General features: G+C 50.6%; 1 protein-coding gene across 1 annotated transcript in view; it reads left to right on the forward strand.

Moving 5' to 3' along the window:
• The first annotated feature begins 219 nt into the window (after nucleotides 1-219).
• The window catches only part of RRBP1 (ribosome binding protein 1), a 33,731-nt gene continuing 10,978 nt past the window's right edge, over nucleotides 220-22,972 (forward strand). The window contains exons 1-10 of the mRNA XM_080341844.1: nucleotides 220-291; nucleotides 7,882-8,583; nucleotides 13,441-13,589; nucleotides 14,589-14,711; nucleotides 16,352-16,504; nucleotides 16,828-16,946; nucleotides 17,752-17,905; nucleotides 20,234-20,372; nucleotides 20,716-20,903; nucleotides 21,080-21,117. Coding sequence (XP_080197970.1) covers nucleotides 7,902-8,583; nucleotides 13,441-13,589; nucleotides 14,589-14,711; nucleotides 16,352-16,504; nucleotides 16,828-16,946; nucleotides 17,752-17,905; nucleotides 20,234-20,372; nucleotides 20,716-20,903; nucleotides 21,080-21,117 — 1,745 coding nt within the window. The 5' untranslated portion in view covers nucleotides 220-291; nucleotides 7,882-7,901. The remainder of the gene's footprint in view (nucleotides 292-7,881; nucleotides 8,584-13,440; nucleotides 13,590-14,588; nucleotides 14,712-16,351; nucleotides 16,505-16,827; nucleotides 16,947-17,751; nucleotides 17,906-20,233; nucleotides 20,373-20,715; nucleotides 20,904-21,079; nucleotides 21,118-22,972) is intronic.

The following is a 22,972-nucleotide window of genomic DNA, read 5'->3' on the forward strand; positions in this document are numbered from 1 at the left end:
AGGCATCCAAATAACTTCTAGACAGCTAACTCCCTCTGGTGCAAACAGGCACTTGAGTAATACACTTCCAATGTCTTCTGTCCCACCACAGGTCATGGCCAATCCAGAAGGCACACAGAGGGTGTGTCTGCAGAGGACAGTCACCATGCTGGGTGGCACCAGCCATCATGGGCAGCTCTGGGCATGGGTTTGCCCTGGCCCTGGGACCCACAAGATGGTGGATGACGAACCAGACACAGCACAGTTTAACCACACAACATCTGAAGGCCCTGAAGAAAGGCTCCCGCTGAGGTCAGGTATCTTTAGGGTTTGGCCTGCTTTGTGGCACCCCCACCCAGCACTTGAGGAGGGTCTAGAGCATGAACCAGCAACCCCACCCCTTGCAGGGACCAAGCCAGGTTTCCCATCCATTCTCTCCTAGCCGTGCTTTAGGGCTGGAGCTGACACAGCCACAGCCGGCACAGATCAATTCAACGCGCCAGCACCGCTGGGGCAAAGGTCTGCGAGGCTTCCCCAGCCCGGGGCGCTCGGTACCGACCCTCTAGTCCGCCCCCCCGGCTGGCAACTGCGCGCTCTCCCGCTGCCCAAGCCCTGCCCAGCCCCGGGCACTGCCCCACGGCGGAGGAAGGGAGCCCTCCGCCCGCGGGGTGACCCGGGGACTACATGCCCTACAGTGCCGGGGTGGTGCGTCCCGTCCCGCCCCGCCCCGCCGCTCTGAGTGGGCCCCGCGGCGCAGCGCGGAGCGGCGGGGCGGGCCGGGGCGGGCCGGCCGAGCCCCGGCGAGACAGCGGCGGAAAGTGCCACGACTCCACACGGCCGCGGCGGCGAGGAGGGACCGTGACCCGACTCGGGTGGGTAGGAGGCGGCGGTCACCCTCCCTTCTCCCATTTCCCTGCCCTTTCCACGCTGGAGCATCGCCCTGTGGGACTCCCCCGCCGCCCCCAGCTGCCCCCCGCTGCGAGGGGCGCCCCCCACCCGGCGCTCCCCCCCCGGCTGTCAGCAGACGTGGAGCGGGGTGGGGACACCCACACGTCCCCGCCGCCTCGCCCCGCCGCTCACACGCACGGGAGGGTGTCCCGTGTGGAACCGGGGAAGGCGGGGGGGGGGAGGGGGGATGGGATCTCGGGTTTGAGGACTGGCCACGTTTGCGGGGGGGTCCCGGCGGATGAATGGCCCGCGGCGAGGGCGGTGCGGAATGGCGGCGCGTGCGGCCGGCCGGGCCGGGGAGGGGCCGCACCACCCCCCGCCCCATCACCCGCAGCGCTCGGACCGACTCCCTTGCCCGAGCGCCGACCTGATGAAATTCATTAATCTGATTAAGCGCGGTTACAGAAGGTCGCAGCTCTCAGGCTGTTGTTCGTTTCTTTGTTGTTGTTTTTTATTTTATTTTTTATTATTTTATTTTTTGTTTGGTTGTTGTTGTTGTTTTTTTTGTTTTTTCCTTAATTAAGTACCCTAAAAATCCCTCCCAGCCTGGGGACACCCCGAGTAGTGCAGGGTCCAGCAGTGCACAAAGCATTTGGAGAGAGGTTGCGACCCCATAAGCGGAGACCCTCCGACCCCAGAATCTTTCCAAACTGAATGTTGCCAGCTTTCCCATGGGTTTGCTGGCGGACACCCCACTTCTCATACCACTGGCGAAGGGCACGTGAAACCTCCCCACCTGAAATGTCAGATTTCCTCTTTACAGAAGCGATGGCAGTGGCCTCCCCTTGCCTGCATCGCCGGGAAATGGCTGGAAGGAGTTAGCAAGGCAGGTGCTACCTGTGATGTGAACCCCGAGCAGAAGCTGATAAGGGCCAGTGGTGAAACGGTGCCTGGGGCTGGGGAGGGGAGAGAAAATTTGTAATAGCTGCTGCAGAAGTTAGTCAAGCTGCATCTCTGTTACAGTGCTATTGTGCTCTTCATGTGTGTATATATGTATTTTTCTGCCCTCACCTTTTTTTTAATTTTCTCTCCAAGGCTTAGGAAGGGAGCTGGCAGCACTGCCAAGGGCCCTGGCTGCTGCCGCCACACTGCGAGAGCTAATGGAGTGCTAAGACACGTTCAGTTAAGTCAAGCTGTAACTGTTGACAGTCGGTGTGACGGCTGAGCTGGAGTTGCTGTAAAGAGTAACATATACTGCCAGAAGGCTGGAAATGCACAGTCACACAGAAAATGTTTTTAAGCAGAGGCTGCAGGGGACACAGGCAGGGTCTGCTCATGGCGTACGGGCTTTTCTCATTCGTTTTTAATTTTTGGCCCTATTGCAACAGGATGGAGAGAGAAGCTCCAGGAGAAGTATCTGGTGATTGTCCTTTATCTGCTGGCAGTGCTGCTGCCTTCTGCTGCCAGGCTGCCCTGCTGTCGACAGGATCGGGCCTCCCAGGTCCCTTTCCATCATCATCTCCCTCCTTTTTGTTGGAGGAACACTGTCCCTGGCCATGTCTCTGCCTTCGTGCTGCCTTTGGGTGAGGGAAGCTGCAGACCAGGGGCAGGGAAGGAGACAAGACCTTATTTCTTTGAGCTGGAAACCAGGCAATGCTTGCCCCAAACAGTGGGCTGTCCATTGGGTGCCACCCATTTTTCACCACGATGGCCCGAGAGATAAGTTTGCATTTTGGAAAAAGCTGAGATCTCAGCCTGTAAACTTGTGTCAGCCTGCTTCAACTGACTTGTGTGTGTGTAATTTAGGGTGGGGAGAGCTTTTTATTTGTTTTGGTTTTTTAACCTCTAGGGAGGTGCTGTAGACGAAAGGTAGCTGCAAGTGCTTTGCAGGCAGGCATTGCTGCAGGCCATACAGAGCCCAGCTGCACAAACCCAGTTCTCTCTTTCTCTGCCCACCGACACCCCATCACCTCTTCTACATTGCTCTGAGATGCCACTTTGACACTATGGCAAAGTGCAAGCCTTGGATTGCAGGAGGAACAGTGTCCTGCTTGCAAAGAACATCTTTTCCCATCTGCAGCACCCATCCAGACCAGGAGGAGATGACAGATGTGTTTTCCTTTGGCCGTGTAAATAAATAAGGCTTCTGTAGTGGGTTTCATGGAAGTGGTCTCAGAGAGCAAAGATTGAACAGGTGGGAATGCTCTAGCCTGGTTTTTGACACTTAGCTGTCTCTGGAAAATGCCACCACAAGGCACTGAGAGCGGCCCCAGTGCCATCATGCCGTGTGTCTCTGGGTTGGTTTGTCCTGGAAATTGTTTGGTGCTGAAAAACCAGCAAGGCTGAGTGCTTTACCGGTTTTGCTTCCTTAGGGCAAGTTGGACTTTTGCTCAGGTCAGAGGTGACTGCCCATGCTGGGTAGTGAGGGAGGTCAGGTCTCCTGGACTGTTATCTGGGATGTTGGGAAGTTTGATGAATAACAAGAAAAAGCTCCAGGAACAGAGGAGTCTGAGCACAGCGTTTCAGCTGGCTCCTTTATGTGAGAAGGCTAAGTGAATACCATTTGTCTGTCTTACTCCTGTTCTGGTGGTGGTGAACAGCTTTATTTGAACAAGCTATTTTGTGGAAGAAGTTTGCATGTGGAGATATTTGATAATTTCTGCTGTTTTGGCTGAGTGAGGAGTAGAGGATGATCCTGCTCAAGAAACTTTGTGCAGGTAAACATGCTCAGTGTCAGACATGAACTTGATTTTTTGAACCTGGACTCTGATAGCTGGTGATGTCCCTTCACCTGTTAGGCACAAAACCTTCTCCAAAGGCAGCTTGGGCATCAGATTGAAAAATGCCATTGTAGGGACAAAGTAGTGTGGAGGATCAGAAGGTACAGAAGGGAGGATGCTGAAGTCTTCAAGCCTCTTCAAAGCTTGGCTGTCAAGCTGAACCTATACTTGCAAAACTATCCTTTGGGCATACACAAGCAGATAAGCAGTGGTACCTTCATTTCTTTGTTTTTTCTGTGTCTTGGCTAAGGCCTTGTGCAGATGGAAATGTGTAGGGCTTTCCTGCTGGAGACAAAGGCACGTGTGCTCCTGCTGCTACGCTTGCAAGGGGGACAGAGTCTTGCTGTGCAAATCCAGGAGCAAACGTTCAGCCCTCGGAAGGGTGAAGACTGTGAGGTCAGGAAATGCCAAGGCAGAGCTTTACTCCTGATGCTAATGCTGCAATGCATTGCTTCTTGCATTTATGCATCAGGAAGTTCCCAGAGGAAGAATTTTTCTTATCCCCTAAATGCCAAAGCCAGCCTGGTTTGATTTAAACGTGTGTGGCAGCATACAGCCTGCTGCTGTCTTTGCACAGTTGGAGTGATAGGCCCTTCCCTGAACGAGTTGTTGGGCTTATCCATGCCAAGTCTCAACCACAGGAGGAACTCTACTGGTAGAACTTGCTCCTTGGAGTCAGTGCCAGGTGTGCCAGGACTGGCCCTACACTGTGGGCTGCAGGGCACAAGTGCTGAGACAGGACCAAAGTTTCCCTTTGCCATGATAGCGCTGCTCAGAGTAATTGCTGCCCGGTTGGTATCTCTCAGTCTTCGTTTTGGATTTTGTCCTGGTGGGCCTGCCCTTGGGAACAGTGTGGGGTTTCTCTGGTGCAGTGGTGGGAGCTTGCCAGTGGCCTGTGAGGACATCTCAGCTGCTTTCACGAGCTTCTGCTGCTGCAACAGCTCTTCCAGCAAGTATGAGATGTCCACAGCTCCATTAGGTTAGTGCTCTCGGCTGCTTTTCTCTTGTATTGATTGGTTGTTTTGTTTTGTGAGGGGGGCTTATTGTGTGGTGTTTTTTTGTTTCTTTAGCTAGGAAGGACTTTAATGCTAATCTGCATCATTATCTGACCCTGGCTGTAAAGCCTGAGAGGAGGCAAGGTACAGGCAGCTTTTACTGCAGTGAGGCTGGGTGAGGCTGCCTGCAGGTGAGAAGGTGTGTGGGGTTCAAACACCCTCTGCCTGTAAGGGCTCTGGTGGGGACAGCAATGTGGGGTGGGATGTAGGGACAGCAACACGGGCTGGGATGTGGGGCAGGTGAATGGTGACAGCACTATGGTACTTCATCCAGCACCACCGTCTCACCCATCACACCACCCTTGTCTCTGTGTAATAATGCCACCCTTTCTCATCCATCCTGTGCGTGCTGAATGCCTCTGTAGAGGTTTCATTATTTTCCTCCATTCACATCCTCCATGGGCTCCATCCAGCTGCTTTTGGAGGTGGCAGTAGCAGCTGGTGGAGTTGGAGTGCATTTGCCAGGGTGATGCCCTTGCCCTAAGCTGAAGTGGCAGATTTTTATCTAAACACGAATCTGTGGCAGTGTGAGGTCAGGAAGGGAGCTTTTTTTAATGATGTGTCGGTTTTGCTGGGTGAGGAACACCAGTCACTTTATTCTGCCCCTAAAACAGCTCCTGGGTGCTTCAGTGTAGCCCTAAAAGCTGCACAAGGTCATGGGTATGGGTTCTCTAGCCCTACTTTTTAGTTACTGCCAAGGAGAGGAAATCCAGCCCTTTTTACCCTGCACGTGTCTGTCCTGGTGGGGATGATCTGAAAGTGCTGGCTTTGCTACCTAGGTGGAGGTCTCACCCGATGTGCTGGGATAGAGCAGGCTGAGACTGCTTTACTCCTTAACAGCTGGGGCAGACGTGAAATAGCAGTGCCTGTAGTATCAGCTGGGATCTCGAGCCCTGCCCTGGGATAGAAGGTTGTCCCTGCTGGGAAGGCTGGTTCCAGATGGCATGGGCAGCGCCCCCGCCTGCCCACCAGCTCTGTCGCTTCGCTGGAGATTCTTGGAGAGGGAAATGGTGAGAGCTGGGCTGCTGGCTGAAACACTCCTCCCCAGGCAAGTGGATATCTTTGGTGGGAGATGGACACTTAGCAGCTCCTTCCAGCTCTGCACACACTGCTTGGGTGTTGGAGGAGAGTTTTTAATTGTGCTGTCACCTTCTCACTGCACGAGTGGCTTTGGGTTTCAGATTCATCTGCAAGTTCACCGCTCTGGTTGTTAGAAAGGAAAAGGCTTTGAGTTCTCTCCCTATGAGGACTGAGGTTTTGAAAAGATGCTGATCTCCTTAGTTTTATTCTTATTTTTGCCTCCTCCCCTTCAGCCCCTTCCTCCCTCCTCAACCCACAACCTCTTAAAGAGGAAATTTGATAATGTTTACAGTTAAGCATGGGGATGGGAACTTCTGATAGCTGAGGACTTTCTGCATTTTCCTGATTATGTTTTGAGGCACAATGATGAGAAACTGCAGCTTGGCACCTCCTGTAAAGTGCCCCATTGCAGACTAACTGCCCAATTTCAGCATTTGGGGTTCATGAGCCACCTTGGGGCCACATGGAGATGATGACCTAATGGGAGAAACACGAGTGGGATAGCAGAGAAGGGATTGGCTTTGAAACATGGGAGAGGGTCAATTAGCAATTAGGAAGAATGGAGATAGCAGCATCTTTCTGTGTGTGTGACTGTGCCCTGTGTGCCAGAGCTCAGACCAGACAGTATAGTCTGTGTTGCTGGGAGAAACTGAGGCTGGAGAGGACAGTAGCAAACACCCTGTGCCCAGTTTACCCATGAGCTCATAGCAGAGGTGGAAAGAGAAGTGCCACATCCAGCACTCTGCAAGTCTAAATTCTTCCTGTGGGCATCCATTGGGGAGATGAGATAATTAATGACCATGCTTTTTTGTTGTTGTTGTTGGTATTGATTTTTAGCTTGAATTTCTGACTTTTATTGTTATTTACATCTCAAGGAAATGGCCATAACTTGATTCTCTGCATGGGCGGAGATAGGACAAGGGGTAATGTTTTTAAACTAAAGGAGGAGAGATTCAGGCTAGACAAGAGGAAGAAATTTTTTACAATGAGGGTGATGAAACACTGGCACAGGTTGCCCAGAGAGGTGGTAGATGCCCCATCCCTGGAGACATTCAAGGCCAGGCTGGATGGGGCTCTGGACAACCTGATCTGTTTGAAGCTGTCACTGCTTATTGTAGGGGGGTTGGACTAGATGAACTTTGAAAGTTTCTTCCAACCCAAACTATTCTATGATTCTGTGATTCACATGCGAGTAAGAATGACTTCAGCCAGGGCGTCATGCTCCCTTGGCTTTGATCGTGATGCTGGACAAAGAATGCATTGCATGTGACAAACTAACTGGGGGAAGGCAACAAAGAGGTCTGCAAGGCAGCCTGCTTTTCAGCTATGTACACCCATCCGTCTCCAAGCTTTTTGAAGGTCCCTTCCAACTTCAACTATTCTATGATTCTGTGGTGTCTATGCATCATTGCTGGGTTGACGCTGTTTGCTGTGAACTGGGAGTATCTGCCCAGTGGGACACGGTCGCCATGTGTCCTTTCCACCAGGCTGGGCAGGTTGCAGGTGACAGAGGGAGAAGTCCAGGGCTGCAGCAAAGGTGGGAAAAGCTCTTCTGTGTAAATTCTCTCTTTCCAGGGGAATGTTTTACGCCAAAGTTTATACCTGGATGTGTGTCTGGCTGCAATGAAAAGGCTAGATGGTGCAGGGAGAGGCCAACTCTTGGTCAGACTGCACCAAACAGTCTGAAAATGGGCTCTGTTACTGCCACAGGGCTGCATATACTGCCTAAGGTCATGCAAAACCATCCCACTGAACATGTAATGGGTAGTTGCTCCTGTCTATCTCTGCACTGATTGCACCTCCGTTTTTTTTCTTCCCCTTCTTTAGTTCTTCTGGAGATTGCTGCAGCCAATGCAAGTAGTTGCTGTAGTACAATGGGACCCCTGTGCATAAGCAATGTAGTGGAAGTGGAGGAGCACAAACTTGGGGGTGTGTAGGCAAGCTGCCCTCACCAGAGCTTTGTGAATCTTGAGCGTTTGTCTTTTCAATGCATGGTGCCATTTAGAGACACAGATGTCAATATGGAACTCCCTACTCAGAGGGGCTGTTGCATGAGGGGTTTTTTTCCCTCTACTAACTGTTGTTCTGATGTCTTTCAGGCACAGAAAAATAAGTCAGGATGGATGTGTACGACCCTCAGACGCTGGGTGTTATGGTCTTTGGAGGTTTTATGGTGATATCAGCCATCGGGATCTTCCTGGTGTCCACCTTCTCCATGAAGGAGACATCTTATGAGGAAGCCTTGGCCAAGCAACGCAAAGAGCTTGAGAAGACCCAGCAGCAGAAAATAGAGAAAAAGAAGAAAGAGAAGCCTGTTGAGAAAAAAGGAAAAGCAAAGAAAAAGGAAGAGAAACCTAATGGAAAGATCCCGGAACAGCAGCTGACTCAGGAAGTGACAGACTCTCCCAAGGACGTGGTTCTTGAGCCTGCTGTGGTACCTGAGCCTGTCACTGTTGAGTCTCCAGTCACAGCAGTGTCAGTGGCCCCCCAGGAAAAGGAGAAACCTGCTCCATCACCTAAGGAGAAGAGGAAGAAGGAGAAGAAGGTGGCAAAGATAGAGCCTGCTCCTAGCCTGGTGTTGACTTCACCTCCTGTCAATGTCCCCAAAAGTTCTCCTGTCTTGGAGGTGACCCCTAAGGAGGTGCCTGTTGTGGCCATTTTACCGGTTGGCACGCAGCAAAGTGCTCCAGTTGTCAGTTCCACCGCCATCAAGAAAGTTGATGCTCTTCAGACCCATGAGGAACAGAAGCATGAAGGACCTGTCAAGAAGAGGTCTGCATCCAAGAAGAAGAGTGAGCCAGGTAAGGCCAAATTCCTCTGCAAGTATCCCCATCGAGTAAGCCAGCAGGGTACCTTGCTGCTGATAAAACAGAGCTATCCCATTCTGAGATCTCTTCGTCTTCTTCAGTGTTGTAAAGAGAGCAGCTGTAGAAAGGTTGTCTCTGGTGAGATGGACCATGTATGCCAAGGGGAAGGTGTGCTGAAGAGCCTACACTAGACTGTAGTACTCTCTAGTGGGGAGTAGAGTTGAACTCAAGGTGTATTGACTTGTGTTCACTTTGTAATTTGTTGCCTCCTGCATTGACTACCCCTGCTTGGTGCTGAGCTCCTTGGTCCAGCACACAGATGTTGGAGAGTTACAGATTCCTCTTGGATTTGCTGTTGCATTGTGGGTCTCTGAGCAGATTTGCAGAGTGAGAATGGATGGGAGGTACACATACCTGTCCTGGGAGGGGGTGCAGCTGCCAGGGTGTGAGACATCTAGGTGGAAAGCCAAGATGAGGTGTTTTCCCCCATCCACCCCTTACTATTAGAAGCACACGGGACCTCTACTACTCTTCTTCTATGGGGGGGTGGGTCACTGCTAGAGTTTCTTCCTTCTTCAATGAAGGTGAAAAACAGCCTGTTGGAGGAGAAAGGATTAGAAAGGATTTTATACTGTGGGGAGTTGATCAAAGGATAGTTAGAGGGAAGTGACTCTGGATATGTCAAAGGGAAGGGAAGACTTGCCTGTCATCATTTATGCCTCACTTGATTGACTCGGAGATGGAAGAGATTAAAGAAGGTGGTAGGGTGGAGAGAAACAGCTCTGTAGCTAGATTCTTGCCTTTTATTGCACCAATGTGAGCAGTTTGGGTTTTATTTTTTGTTAAGTGATAGTTAGAGGCACTAAAAATGTACGTGCTTTCAGACCTGTAGAAGTGTCCTCACATGGACATGTGGGAGAAATCTCTCAGGTGTTCTCAAGGATATGATTTAGTGTGCTAGGTTTAATTTATTTATTTACAAAGAAAACCCCACCCAAACAAAAAGACAACCCCTACTTGCTAACCTTCTCCAGCACATCCAAACCTAGATAGACTGCTGTGTGACCTGGCAGTTTCCACACCCTGTTTTAGGAGAGGGCCTGCTACTCAGCTGGACATTTTGCAGCAGCTGGTCTCCTAGGTTGGGTTTAAACCCTTGTGTCTGCTCATCTGAGGAAAGGATTTTACTAAAGGCCATCTCCACACAGTTATGAGATTTGGAACAGTTGAGCAGCCACTACTGGAGAATATTGTAGTGAAGATGTTGGGGAAACTGGAGGTGACTGCTTTGGCATGTGCACACAGGGATGCACTTCTCTAACACTGAAAAACATGGCCCTAAATACAAGCTGTAACAACATGGGAGATGAACTCTTAACACTTGTTAAGTTGCAAGTTTTTTTGGCTGCTCTAAACATCTACTCCTTTGGTTAAGAAATGCCGATCCTGCTTGTCTTAAAAGCCAAGAGTGAGGTCTTAGTTGCTTGTTAGTTGCTTGGATTTTTTAAAGGAAAGCTCTTCTTTGTGCCACAAAGCTGGCTGCAGTTTGACCAAGGTATTGTGGGCAATCCTTTCAGCAGCTGTGGTCTCCTCCTCAAAGGCAGAAGCAACAAATTATCCTGTGGCAGATAAAAACGGGTGTTCAAATTTTTCAAAGACACATGCTCAGCACTGAAGCAGATGACAAACCTGAAAAGAGTGGCTTGAGATATTTTTCTCTTGCGTGGTTTGTTTTTAAGCCTCCTGCATTGCACAAAAACTTACTTGCAAGTGTTTAGTGTGTACTTGGATCCCAGGTTGTTACCTGTGGTAGCAGGAGCCACAGTCTCCCATGAAATATGCGTGGGTATCCAATTTGGCCTGCAGCCTCTTGGATGTGGGGCTCCACATGGGCCATCTGTGCCTCCTGTGTCCCCTTGGATTTGAGAAGTAGCTCCTCAGATCCCTCATCCCTGCTGTGCTTTTCCATGGTAGCTTTGCCATGCAGCTGCTGCTTGTTTTGCTGCATTCTTCAGCAAAGTTCAACATTTCCAACCCTGCAAGTGGACTCAGCATAGGTGTAGGGTTCCTCTTGCTGAAGCTTGGCAGGCTGTCCCGGCTCCATTTGCCAGCTGCAAGGAGGGCTTTGCATCGTGTCCGCCTTGTGCAAGGCTTGCTTGTGCGACGCTGCCGGGAGATAGGAAAAATTTTGCTTGGTGAGACCCTCTGCCCAGTGGGACCAGGCCAGGGGATCTGATGGGTTAGAATCATAGGACAGTTTGAGTTGGAAGGGACCTTCAAAGGTCATCTAGTCCAGCCCCCCACAATAAGCAGTGACAGCTTCAACCAGATCAGGTTTCTCAGAGCCCCATCCAGCCTGGCCCTGAATGTCTCCAGGGATGGGGCATCTACCACCATTTTGGGCAACCTGGGCCAGTGTTTCACGACCCTCATTGTAAAAAACTTCTTCCTTATGTCTAGCGCGAATCTCCCCTCCTTTAGTTTAAAACTGTTACTCCTTGTCCTGTTGTAACAGGCCATGCTAAAAAGTCTGTCTCCATCTTTGTTATAGGCTCCTTTTTGTTACTGAAAGGCCACAGTAAGGTCTCCCTGGAGCCTTCTCTTCTCCAGGCTGAACAACCCCAACTCTCTCAGCCTGTCCTCATAGAGAGCTGTTCCAGCCCTCTGATCATTTTTGTGGCCTCCTCTGGTCCCTCTCCAACAGGTCCATGTCTTTCCTGTGCTGAGGGCTCCAGAGCTGGATGCGGGACTCCAGGTGGGGTCTCACCAGAGCAGAGTAGAGGGGCAGAATCACCCTCCTCGACCACCTGCTGCCACAAACCTTTTGATGTAGCCCTGCATCCACACTGTTGCCAGTGTGGGTTAAGTGTGATCTAAGCTCTTGGGCCCCAGTTGCACAAGATGGTGGAGCTGCCCTAGCTGTGCTGCTGGGAGACAGCCGCTGCTGGTGAGAAAGACTTTGCTGCTGCTAGGGCTCAGTGCGGCCATCCCAAATGGATTTAGCAGAAGCTGGGAGCAAACAGTGCTTGCTGGAGCTGTTAGGTGTTTTCGGGCTTTGCTGCTCTGTTGCTGTGGTGGGTTGACTGTGGCTGGCTGCCAGATGCCAACTCAGCCACTCTTAGTTCCCCTCCTCAATAGGATGAGAAAGAGAATAAGATGGGAAAGCTCATGGGTCAAGACAGAGACAGGGTAATCACCTGACATTTACTATCACAGGCAAAACAGACTTGGTGAAATTAATTTAATTTATTGCCAATTAAAATAGATGAGAAAGAAAATGAAAACAGCAACTTTCCCCCCTGCCCTCTCCCTGCTCAACTCCACTTCTTTCCTTGTAACTGCTGGGGGCTGTGGTCAGTCCATGGTGGCTCCTCTCTGCCACTCCTTCCTCCTCACACCTTCCTCTGCTCCAGTGTGGTCTCCTCTCCAGGGACTGCAGAGGAATCTCTGCCCCAATGCCTGCGGCACCTCATCCTTCTTCTCTGACCTTGCTCCTTTGAGCGTCCGAGCTTTTTGTTCAGCAGATCCTCATGTTAACAATGGCTTTAGAGGCTCTGGAGCTACTGGCATCCAAACTGCTTTTTCTTCCAAGATTTTCAGGGAAAATGAGCACACTGGGCCATAGGTACTGTGCAGGAACTCCTAAACCCCTTGCCTGCCATCCTGTATCCATCGTGACTATGTACACTGTGGTCCTGCTACAGCATTGTGGTCCCTGATGCTACTTGACTTTCTCAGGTTAGCAGAGGGGTGGGGAAAATGTTGGAGTCATATTGTTTCTTTAGCAAAGAGTGGGAACAAACTTTCCTGGTGAAAGGCAGAGCCTTGCTCCACTCTGCATTACTGGCACCACTGTGTGACGTGATGTCTCTCAGCAAGGTTGCATCATGGTTAGGTCCAGCTGCTGATGTCTCTGCTGTCTGGCATTGGCAAAGCATTCCCAGCCTCTGCTGGGAATCACTCAGTTTGATGGAGAACAGTGTGGGGGGTGTTGGGACCTGCAGTAGAGCCAGGCAGAGGTGACATCTGGCTCAAGAAGCACACGTGTGTGCTTGAGTGTCATCTCCAGCAGCTCTCATATTGCCTTCAATTAGAGAGGTATCAAACTTGACTGAGGAAATCTGGCTGGATGCTGGTTTGAAATAGCACTTGTGGAGTTGGATCATGTAACGGGTTGGGTTGGAAAGGATTTCCAAAGATTATCCAACCCCCCTGCAATGAGCTGGGACATCTTCAACTAGATCAGGTTGCTCAGAGCCCAGTCCAACAAACATGCCATGAAAGGATGAGAATATGGACAATAATAATGCAAATCTTTATGACGTTCAGAAAGAAAAGTCCTTTCTCTTGTGAAACCTGGTCTAAACATGATAATAAGCTGTAAGCAAAAACAGAACGGGCACTCTGAGACTCAAGGACTTTAATTCCGTACAACCTATGGTAATTTGATTTCTTCTGGTGTATGCTAATATGGAGTCATTTAGAAGACTCAGAAAGGTCTACTTAGCCCTCAATGAGGTTCCTCGTCCCTGACCTAGAGGAATTTATGACAATTCATTAAGACCAGAGAAAAACTAGATTAAAATGGACAGGATTGGGAAAATTCATTGCTAATGGCTTGAATTTGCTGGGATCATACAGGATTTGGCAAGAAAAGCCCAAGATAGAATTATTTGTTTGCCTCAGAAAGACAGAGAACAAGCTAATGTCTTTGTTCCATTGTAATGCTGATTTTTTTTTTATAAACATGTGCATTAAAACCAGTGACAGTATAATAAAGCCAACTGAGATGATGCTACTCAGCTCTTCCATCAACTTGAGTGGTCCCAATCTCTCTTTTCTCCTCCCTAGCACCCGCAGACTCAGACGGGCCCCTCTACCTGCCCTACAAGACGCTTGTGTCCACTGTCAGCAGCATGGTGTTCAGCGAGGGGGAGGCCCAGCAGATCATCGAGATCCTGTCGGAGAAAGCTGGCATTGTCCAGGACACCTGGCACATGGTAGGGCTGCCAGCACTGTTGTGGCTGTCCACTGCCAGGGCTCTGCCAAGCCTTGGGAGGTGCAGAGGGGAGGGAAAGTGGCATATTTTTGGGCAGACTGGCCCTGTGGGTCAGTCCTGAAGAATGGAGCTGAGTTTTCCCCTGGAACAGAGAGCTAGATCCCATGCTTAGAATCACAGAATCATAGAATCATTTTTGTTGGAAGAGACCCTCAAGACCATAGAGTCCAAACATAACCTAACTCTGGCACTAAACCATGTCCCTAAGAACCACCATTTTTTTAAACACCTGCAGGGATGGTCACTCAACCACTTCCCTGGGTAGCCTGTTCCAATGCCTGACAACCCTTTCTGTGAATAAATGTTTCCTGATATCCAATCTGAACCTACCCTAGCGTAACTGGAAGCCATTTCCTCTCATCATATCACTTGCTCTTTGGGAGAAGAGATCAACACCCTCCATGCCACAACCTCCTTTCAGGTAGTTGCAGACAGCGATAAGGTCTCCCCTCAGCCTCATTTTCTGCAGGCCAAATAGACCCAATTCCCTCAGCCGCTCCTCATCAGACTTGTGCTCCAGGCCCCTCACCAGCTTCATCGCCCTCCTCTGAACTCCCTCCAGTACCTCAATGTCCTTCTTACGATGAGGGACCCAAAACTGAACACAGGATTCAAGGTGGGGCCTCATCAGTGTATAAGGGGACAATCACTTCTCTAGTCCTGCTGGCCACACTATTCCTGATACAAGCCAGGATGCTGTTGGCTTCTTTGGCCACCTGGGCACACTGCTGGCTCATGTTCAGCCAGCTGTCAGTCAACATCCCCAGATCCTTTTCCTCCTGGCAGACTTACAGCCGCTCTTCCCCAAGCCTGTGGTTTTGCATGGGGTTGTTGTGACCAAGGTGCAAGACCTGGCACTTGGCTTTTTTGAACCTTGTGGGGTGATGGGAATGAGTCTGGAGGTGGTGGTCCTCACTGATGTGCTGTCCTGTGCTGGCAGGCCACGCAGAAGGGTGACCCGGTTGCCATCCTGAAACGCCAGCTGGAAGAGAAGGAGAAGCAGCTTGCTGCTGAGCAGGAGGATGCAACTGCTGCCAGAAACAAGCTGCGGGAGCTGAGCAAGGTAAGCCCTGCGCAGCCCTCCTGGCGTCTCTGGTGTGAGCTCTGCTCACCATGGTCATGCCAGAGTGCATTCCACTCCTTGCATCTCATCCTCCTTGGAGGTGAAGTTCAGGTGCTCTCTGGGTCCTTCATATGTTTGCGGTTTCCCCCTGAAAAGAGTAGTAGATCCTCACCTGGTCCAGCCCCAGGAGGCACCAGCCCAAAGAGCCACGGGATAGTGCCTGTTGGCAGCCACAGGAGGAGCAGGGAAAAGCTCTTCCTGTAAGAGACTGCAGCTTTCTGCTGCTTTAGGGAGGAAAACAAATCCATTCTCATCTCTGTCTAGACCCCCTGAGCTGAGAAGGAACTAATCAGTTCCTTTTTAAGAAGCTTGATCCAGTTTACACCCCCTTTCCCTGACTTAGCCCCTTGCCTCCACCTCTTTCTGGGTGCTGAGGTTGAAACAAACCCCCGCCACACTGGGCTGAATGCCTCTTGCTTTGCAGCTGGCAGGACCTGGTAGTGGCAGTCCTGTCCGTCTGTCTGTCCGTCTGTCTGTCTGTCTGGAGGAGAGGAGAGGAGAGGAGAGGAGAGGGCAAAGCTATCCTATGCACTTGGGCGCTGTGCTTGTGCAGACCACACTGGGCAGCAGCATGGCATTGCCCAGCCGGCCAACAGAGCATCCATGCCTTGGTGTGGGGGCAGAGGGTGTTTACAGAATCACAGAATGGTTGGGGTTGGAAGGGACCTCTGGAGATCATCTAGTCCAACTCACCTGCTAAAGCAGATTCACCTAGAGTAGACTGCAGAGAATGCATCTAGGTGAGTTTTGAATGTCTCCAGAGGAGACTCCACAACCTCTCTGAGCAGCCTGTTCTAGTGCTCCGGCACCATCAAAGAAGTTTTTCTTATGTTTAGATGGAGCCTCCTGTGTTTCAGTCTGTGCCCATTGCCACTCATCCTATTGCTGGGCACCACTGAAAAGAGTCTGGTCCCATCCTCTTGACATCCACCCTTGAGATATTTATAAGTGTCAATAAGATCCCCTTTCAACCTCTCCAGGTTGAACAAACCCAGCTTTCAGTCTTTCCTCATAAGAAAGATGCTTCATACCCCTAATCATCTTTATAGTTCTCTGCTGGACTCATTCCAGTAATTCCTTGTCCTTCTTAAACTGGGGAGCCCAGAACTGGACACAGTACTCCAGTTGTGGCCTCACTAAGGCAGAGTAGAGGGGGAAGATAACCTCCTTCAACCTGCTGGTCACAGTCTTTCTAATGCACCCCAGGATACCCTTGGCCTTCTTGGCTATTTTATTTTATTTATGTTACATTATGTTATGTTATTTTAATTTTACTGCTTTGCTCCAAACTTTGTGATATTATTGATGCTGGATGGGGGGGTGAATAAAATTCCAGGCTGTCTTACTCCTTTCTCTTAGCTGGCCCAGTGTGGAACAACAGTGGCATCCAGTGGCCACAGAGCCCAGAACAAAATGCAGGAGGAATTGTGAGTGCAAAATGGCATTGCTGGGCATGGGGGCAGCATCAAAAGGGCTGAACTTTTAAGTCTTTGGAGCTAGGAGGCCACTGGTTTTGTGTCCATCTAAAGCAGGGAAGCTGGCACATTGGGGGACTAAGCAGGTGACTTCTCTCCTTGAAGGAACTAGCAGCCGAGCGGGCCAAGGCTGTGGCTGTGGAGGGCAAGCTGAAGGAGCAGCTGCTGGCCCGTGAGCGGGAGATTGCAGCAGTGCAGGCACGCATGCAGGCCAGCTACCAGGATCACATCAGTGAAACACAGCAGCTCCAGGGCAAGGTGAGACCCATGCTGTGCTCCACAGCTTCTTCCTCTGTCTGCCAGGTGGCTTTTGGTGGCAGATGTGTCATTTTTTGGAGAAGATGTGGGATGTGTGAGGGGACCAGAGTCTCAGGGATGGGGGTGACCCTGTGATGCTCCTGGATTGTGGTGCCTGAAGGAGAAGAGGCATGTGTGAGCATCCTCAGGGATGTTTTATCTCCGAGAGCTGTCAGCACCCTTAGACACCCCTTGTGTTGCCTGCCACTCTTGCTCATCGTGTGGGCTTCACAGGGAGAGCAAAGGGGCTGATGGTAGCTTTAACCCCTGTTGGGCTTCTCTAGATCCGGACTCTGCAGGAGCAGCTGGAGAATGGCCCCAACATGCAGCTGGCTCGCCTGCAGCAGGAGAACTCCATCCTGAGGGATGCCCTCAACCAGGCCACCAGCCAGATGGAGAGCAAGTAAGGCAGGGGTGGAGGGGCAGAAGCTGGGGCTGCCCTCAGCCAAACCCTGGGGGTTGGCTGCCCATGAGGTTGGGTCACCCTCTTTCCTCAAGGGGCCTCTACAGACACCCCAACTAGCTGGAGGTAGAGGAAAGAGCAAGGAAAAGCTTGCCAAAGGGCTTTTGAGGGTCTGGAAGGGGAAATGAGAATGTTCTTCCTCATGCCAAGGGGAGGGCCAGGAGAAACTCTCTGTGCTTTGGGGTCACCTATGCTGACGCTAGAGCCAACAGGCAGTGGAGGTGGCGAGAGGGGACCAGAGGGGGTCACGGTAATTCTCCCCTTAGGGGAGCTCATATGCTCAAACTTCGAAGAAATGCAGCTGGCTATTTGACACAAGCGATGCTGCAGAAATCTGACACCTGTGCAGTGCATGCACAGCATAGAGGATCTAGGTAGAATTTCACACTCCTTTTTATAGAAAGTCTGAAATGCCTGGTGATTAACAGCAGTAAAATAATTACAGGCTGGACTCCAACTGCTTAGAGCACTTCCTCTTGTGTCTGAGAACACAGAATCTCATGTCCTCTGCTTTGTGACAAAGGAATGCCTCCTGTGATTGAAACTTGGCTTTTGAAAAGTGATTTGTCAGCTCTTTCCACCCCCTCCCTGAAGGACCAGGCGTGTCCTAGAAACAGGCCAATGCAAACATTAAGATGTTTCAAGTCCTGTATCAAGCCCACAAGAGGATGTGTCCCCCCTTAGGTAACACCAGAGATGCTTGACTGGCCTGTGGACTAAAATAACCCTGCTTCTGTTGGTGCAGGCAAAACGCTGAGCTGGCCAAGTTACGGCAAGAGTGCAACAAGCTGATGAAAGAGCTGTCTGAGAAATCAGAGGTGCTGCAGCAGGAGGAGCAGCAGAAGAAGAGCTGGGAAATAAAAGCAGTGGCCTTGGAGAAGCAGATCGAGCAACTGCAGGTAAGGCAGGCACTCACAAACCTGGTCCCTTTGCAGAAATGAGGCAAGTGGCTAAATTGCATGGGATCCATGGACTTGGCCATGGTAAGAGTTTGGAGACAGATGGGTGTCCACAGCTGAAAAGCAGGCTGCCTTGGAGACCTCTTTGTTACCTTCCCCCAGTTAGTTTGTCACATGCAATGCATTCTTTGTCCAGCATCATGGTCAAAGCCTAGGGAGCATGATGCCCTGGTTGAAGCCATTCTTACTCGCATGTGAATTCACAGAATCATAGAATAGTTTGGGTTGGAAGAGACTTTCAAAGTTCACCTAGTCCAGCTCCCCTACAGTAAGCAGTGACAGCTTCAACTAGATCAGGTTGCTCAGAGCCCCATCCGGCCTGGCCTTGAATGTCTCCAGGGATGAGGCATCTACCACCTCTCTGTGCCAGTGTTTCATCACCCTTCTTGTAAAAAACTTACTCATGTCTAGCCTGAATCTCCCCTCCTTTAGTTTAAAACTGTTACTCCTTGTCCTGTTGTAACAGGCCCTGCTAAAAAGCCTGTCTCCATCTTTCTTATAGGCTCCTTTTAAGTACTGAAAGGCCACAATAAGGTCTCCCTGGAGTCTTCTCTTCTCCAGGCTGAACCACCCCAACTCTCTCAGCCTGTTCTCACAGCAGAACTGTTTCAGCCCTTTGATCATTTTTGTGGCCTCCTCTGGTCCCTCTCCAACAGGTCCATGTCTTTCCTGTGCTGAGGGCTCCAGAGCTGGGTGCAGGACTCTGGCTCAGAAGCTCACAAAGCTCATGAACCTGGTGTGAAGGTGTTGTGGAGGAAGCCTAGATGTGCACGCTGCTGGGTTATACCCCAAGGCAGAGAGGAAACCCGCTGGCCCCCTCAGCTGTGCTCATGCAGGCGTGGGTGCTCTCTCTCAACTCTGCTGTTTTTAAGCCCTTTGTTCTCCCTCCTTACTGCAGAAGGGTAGAGCTTGTGGCTCTTCTTGCCACCAGAGTGTGGCTGGGTTTGGGGTTTTTAGAGGTGTTTAAAGGACGCCTCCCAAGCAGGGCTTCTGAGCACGCTGCCGGCAGAGTAGCAGTGGTGGTTTGCCAGCGGCTGGACCGTACCCACACAGGCAGAAGCATCTTCTTGGGGGGTGGCAGCTGCTGCTGGGATTCAGCTAAGCCAGAGGCTGGGAGTGTTTCAGAGCCAGGAACTTGCACTTCTTTCCCCCAGGGCTGGCAGACCAGGTGAGAAATGTGATTTATCCCTCCTGCACGTGCTGTGGTCTCCAGATTGCTTTGGCCTCTTTACAAAGGGGCTGTGGTGGCGGGGATCTTTATGCAGGTCAAAGAGGTGCTCCTAGGGCAAAGGGCATTTGATATCCTCGCTCCTAATTTTTCGGGTTCCTGAGGATGCAGATGTCTTTTTGAGGGGCTGGTTTTGGCACCCGCTGCTTTTACAGGTGAGGAGACTTGGGGGTGACAGGGGTGCACTGCTGGCATCAAGGCAGAAGCCACCTTCCTGGCTCAAAACACTAGCTTCTAGGCATGCTTTTAGGAGAACTTCTCTAGGGCTCTCAGCTTGTTACACACCTTAATACTAATTAGATAAATCTTACTAGTTGGAAGACTTTAAAGCCAGTGGTGTAATTAAGGTGCTAGGGAGAATTGTGCTCCACAGTAACACCTGGATCTCTGGGCTGAGGATACAGAGTTCAAATCCTCAAAAAATGGAGAAGTCCTACTTTCTTGTCAGACAGAGACAGGGCTGCTTGTTTACCTTCTTCTGTCCCCTCCATGCAAACCAATATTTCTCCACCTGCAAGGGTGCAACTTGTGCCCATAGCACTGCTGATCTGCAGCACTATCTTTCTCCTCTGCCTTCCCCCTCCAAGCGCCTGCCTTGGTCAGGCCTCTTCCTCAACACTTTCTAGGATGGAAAAAAAAAAAGCCTTCCCTGGCCCAAGCTGCACAGAAGATTCCTTGGAGGGTGGAAACATGTGTCTCCGTCCCATGGCAGTACCTCTCCCTGCTGGGATGAGGCTGTGCGTTAGGACCAGGGCTTTTAAGAGGTTTTTCAGAGCTTAGCTTTCTGGAGGGGAGTATGGTCGTGGTCTTGGCTCAGAACTGAGATGTTTGGGTGTTGTCTGCTTCCCACTTGAGGGCTGGCAAATGATAAAATACCAGCACAAGGCAAGATGCTTTATGCACAGGGGGACCACATGGGGAAGGATGACTTAAACCCCCCAAAGCAGAGTTTAAAAATAACATGCAACACATGGAGCTTTGTTTCGAACTGGCTGGGGTGCCTGGCATGCTACAGAAAGCCTTCTTTTCCTGCCGTGCAGGCTTCCCAAAGGGAGGTGGAGGTGACACTGCAGAAGAGGCTGGATGAAGTGAGCGACGAGCTCCGCAAAACCCAAAGCAGCTACAAAAGCCTGTTAGCAGATGCGGAAAAGGCGAAAGGACAGCAGCAGAGCATTGGCGGTGAGGACCTTGGTTTGGCACAGGGAGAGCTGTGTGGCAGACCTGAAGCTTTCAAGGCCAGGTGCTTGGTGGGGATGGCTGGGGTAGGACAAATAGACCCAGGAACAAGTTTGCCTGCCTGGTGTCGGTGTGAGCAAGATGTGGCACTGATCCGTGGTCCTTTCCTAGGATGCCACTCCAGTGCCTCTCTCCTGTGCTGTCCTGCATCCCTGCCTGTGCCTCCTGAAAGTATCCATAGCCAAGGCTTCTTTGGCCAAGAGTCCTGCTTGGACAGGGCAGGGTTGGGAGTCTCCAAATTTGTTTGCAGTTACCTTACTGTGTTGCTCATCCCTTCCTCCAACAGAACTGCAGGCCAAGCTGCTGAGCTCCGAAGCGGAGGTTAAAAACAAGTTGCTGGAGCTGGACAATGTGAAGGGGAAGCTGCAAGATGCCAGCTCAGAGAATATGAAACTTCTGGAGAGGATCAAATCCATTGAAGCTCTGCTGGAGGCAGGCCAGATGAGGGAGGCAGAAAAAGACAGACACTTGCAGGTCTTGTTCTCATTTAATTGGGGTGGGAGATGGGGAGGGGATTGCACCACTCAAGCAGGTGTTTGTGCACTGTGTTAACACAGTACTTGTGCTGTCTTTGCTCTGGGATGCCACAGAAAGGTCTGACCTGCGTCATGTGCCCAGGACAGGTAACAAAAGTGCTTTCTCTCTTCCAGGCAGCCAATGAAGCAGAAATGAAGCAGCTGCGGTCAAGGTGGGTCTAGTTGCATATGGAGGCTGCTGTGGCACCTCCAGCTTGGTGTCCGTATGTCCCAGGTGCTGAGCCCTGTGAGTGAGGGCTCTCCACTTTCTCTGTTAGGCAGGCTTGGGGACTGCGAGGCTGGGAAGACAAGGTCGATCCTGGCCAACACAGCTGTTTAAAATATTAATTGGTTCCAGTGCTGGCCCTAAATAACAGCCAATCCATCCTGAAGTGAGACTTGAATTGCTGGCAGGCACATAGAGGCTAACTGCTTCTGCAGAACAGGACATTCTGGTGGTGCTGGTGCTGGAATGTCTCTGATCCAAGTCCATGCTCAAAGCTGGGCCAGCCAGACCAGGCTTTTTGGACCTGTTTCCAGGTATCTCCAAGGATGGAGATTCACCACCTCTCTGGGTCCCCATTCCAGCATTTGACAAAATTTCCCCCTGGTACAGAAAGGTTTCCTGTCATCCAACTAGGGCTTCCCGTGTCACAACTTGTGCCAGTCATGTGCTGGGCACCTCCAAGAAAGCTAGGCTCTGCACAGGGGGAGGATTTCTCAGATGTCCCCTCTGCCAGCAAGCATCCAGCATTCCTGAATGGGCAGCTGTTCAGTTGTCCTGGCACCCCAGGAGACTTGGGTGGTTCTTGTCAAGGACCTGAACCTTCCTTGATCTGCTCAAACTGAGGCTCCCTTAAGGATGGAAGGTGGATCTGAGGGTGTGGAGGGAACCTGCAGGTGTCTGGTTGGCAGCCCTGATTTATGGTTCCTTGAGATAGTAGGATGGTGCTTTCAAAATGCAGAGTTGTGGGCTATCTCAGCCGTGGACATATCAAGCCATGGACAGGAGTCTGTTGGGAGCAATTTCTGTTATGTAAGCCAGGATTTGTGGCCTTTGGATCAGGTTACTTCTTCTGGAGAGAGTCCAGCGGAGAGCTACAAAGATGATTAGGGGTCTGGAGCATCTTTCTTATGAGGTAAGACTGAGAGTGCTGGGTCTGTGAGAAAGCCAAGAAGAGATCTTATTTATGCTTATAAATATTAGGTTGGTGCAAAAGTAATTGCAGTTTTGGACAGTGAATTTTAAATCGTTATAACTAGGTGCAAACACATACTTATTAATCAAAATGGGAACCATTACAATCAACACATTTTTGCCAAGGAGAAGTAAGTAGCATAAAAATCTGTGCTTCAGGATTCAACGAACTCTTGGAAAGCATTTTCTGCATCCTGCTGTTGTGGAATTGTTTTCCCTGCAAAAAAGTTGTCAGGTCAGGTGAATATCGTGGAGGAGGCAAAACTTGGTGGCCCAGTTTGTTGCATTTTTGAAGCATTGGTTGTGCTATGTGTGGCCAGGCATTGTCGTGGAGAAGAACTGAGCCCTTTCTGTTGACCAATGCCGGCTGCAGGTGTTGCAGTTTTTGGTGCATCTCATTGATTTGCTGAGCATACTTCTCAGATGTAAGGGCTTTGCTGAGATTCAGAAAGCTGTAGTGGATCAGGCCAGCAGCAGAGCACCAAACACTGACCGTGACCTTTATTTGGTGCAAGTTTGGCTTTGGGAAGTGCTTTGGAGGTTCTTCTCAGTTCAGCCACTGAGCTAGTCATTATTGATCGTTGTATAAAACCCACTTTTCCTCACACACACAATCCAAGAAATGGTTCATTGTTGTTGTGTAGAATAAGAGAAGTCGGCACATAAAAACAACTGGATTTTTCATTTTTGGTCAGCTCATGAGGCACCCACTTATCTAGCTTTTTCTCCTTTCCAATTTGCTTCAAATGCTGAATGACCATAGTGGTTGACATTGAGTTCTTTGGCAACTTCTCATGTAGCTGTAGGAGGATCAGCCGTGATGATTTTCC

This window comes from Nesoenas mayeri (assembly GCF_963082525.1).
Source record: "Nesoenas mayeri genome assembly, chromosome: 3".
Taxonomy (NCBI): domain Eukaryota; kingdom Metazoa; phylum Chordata; class Aves; order Columbiformes; family Columbidae; genus Nesoenas; species Nesoenas mayeri.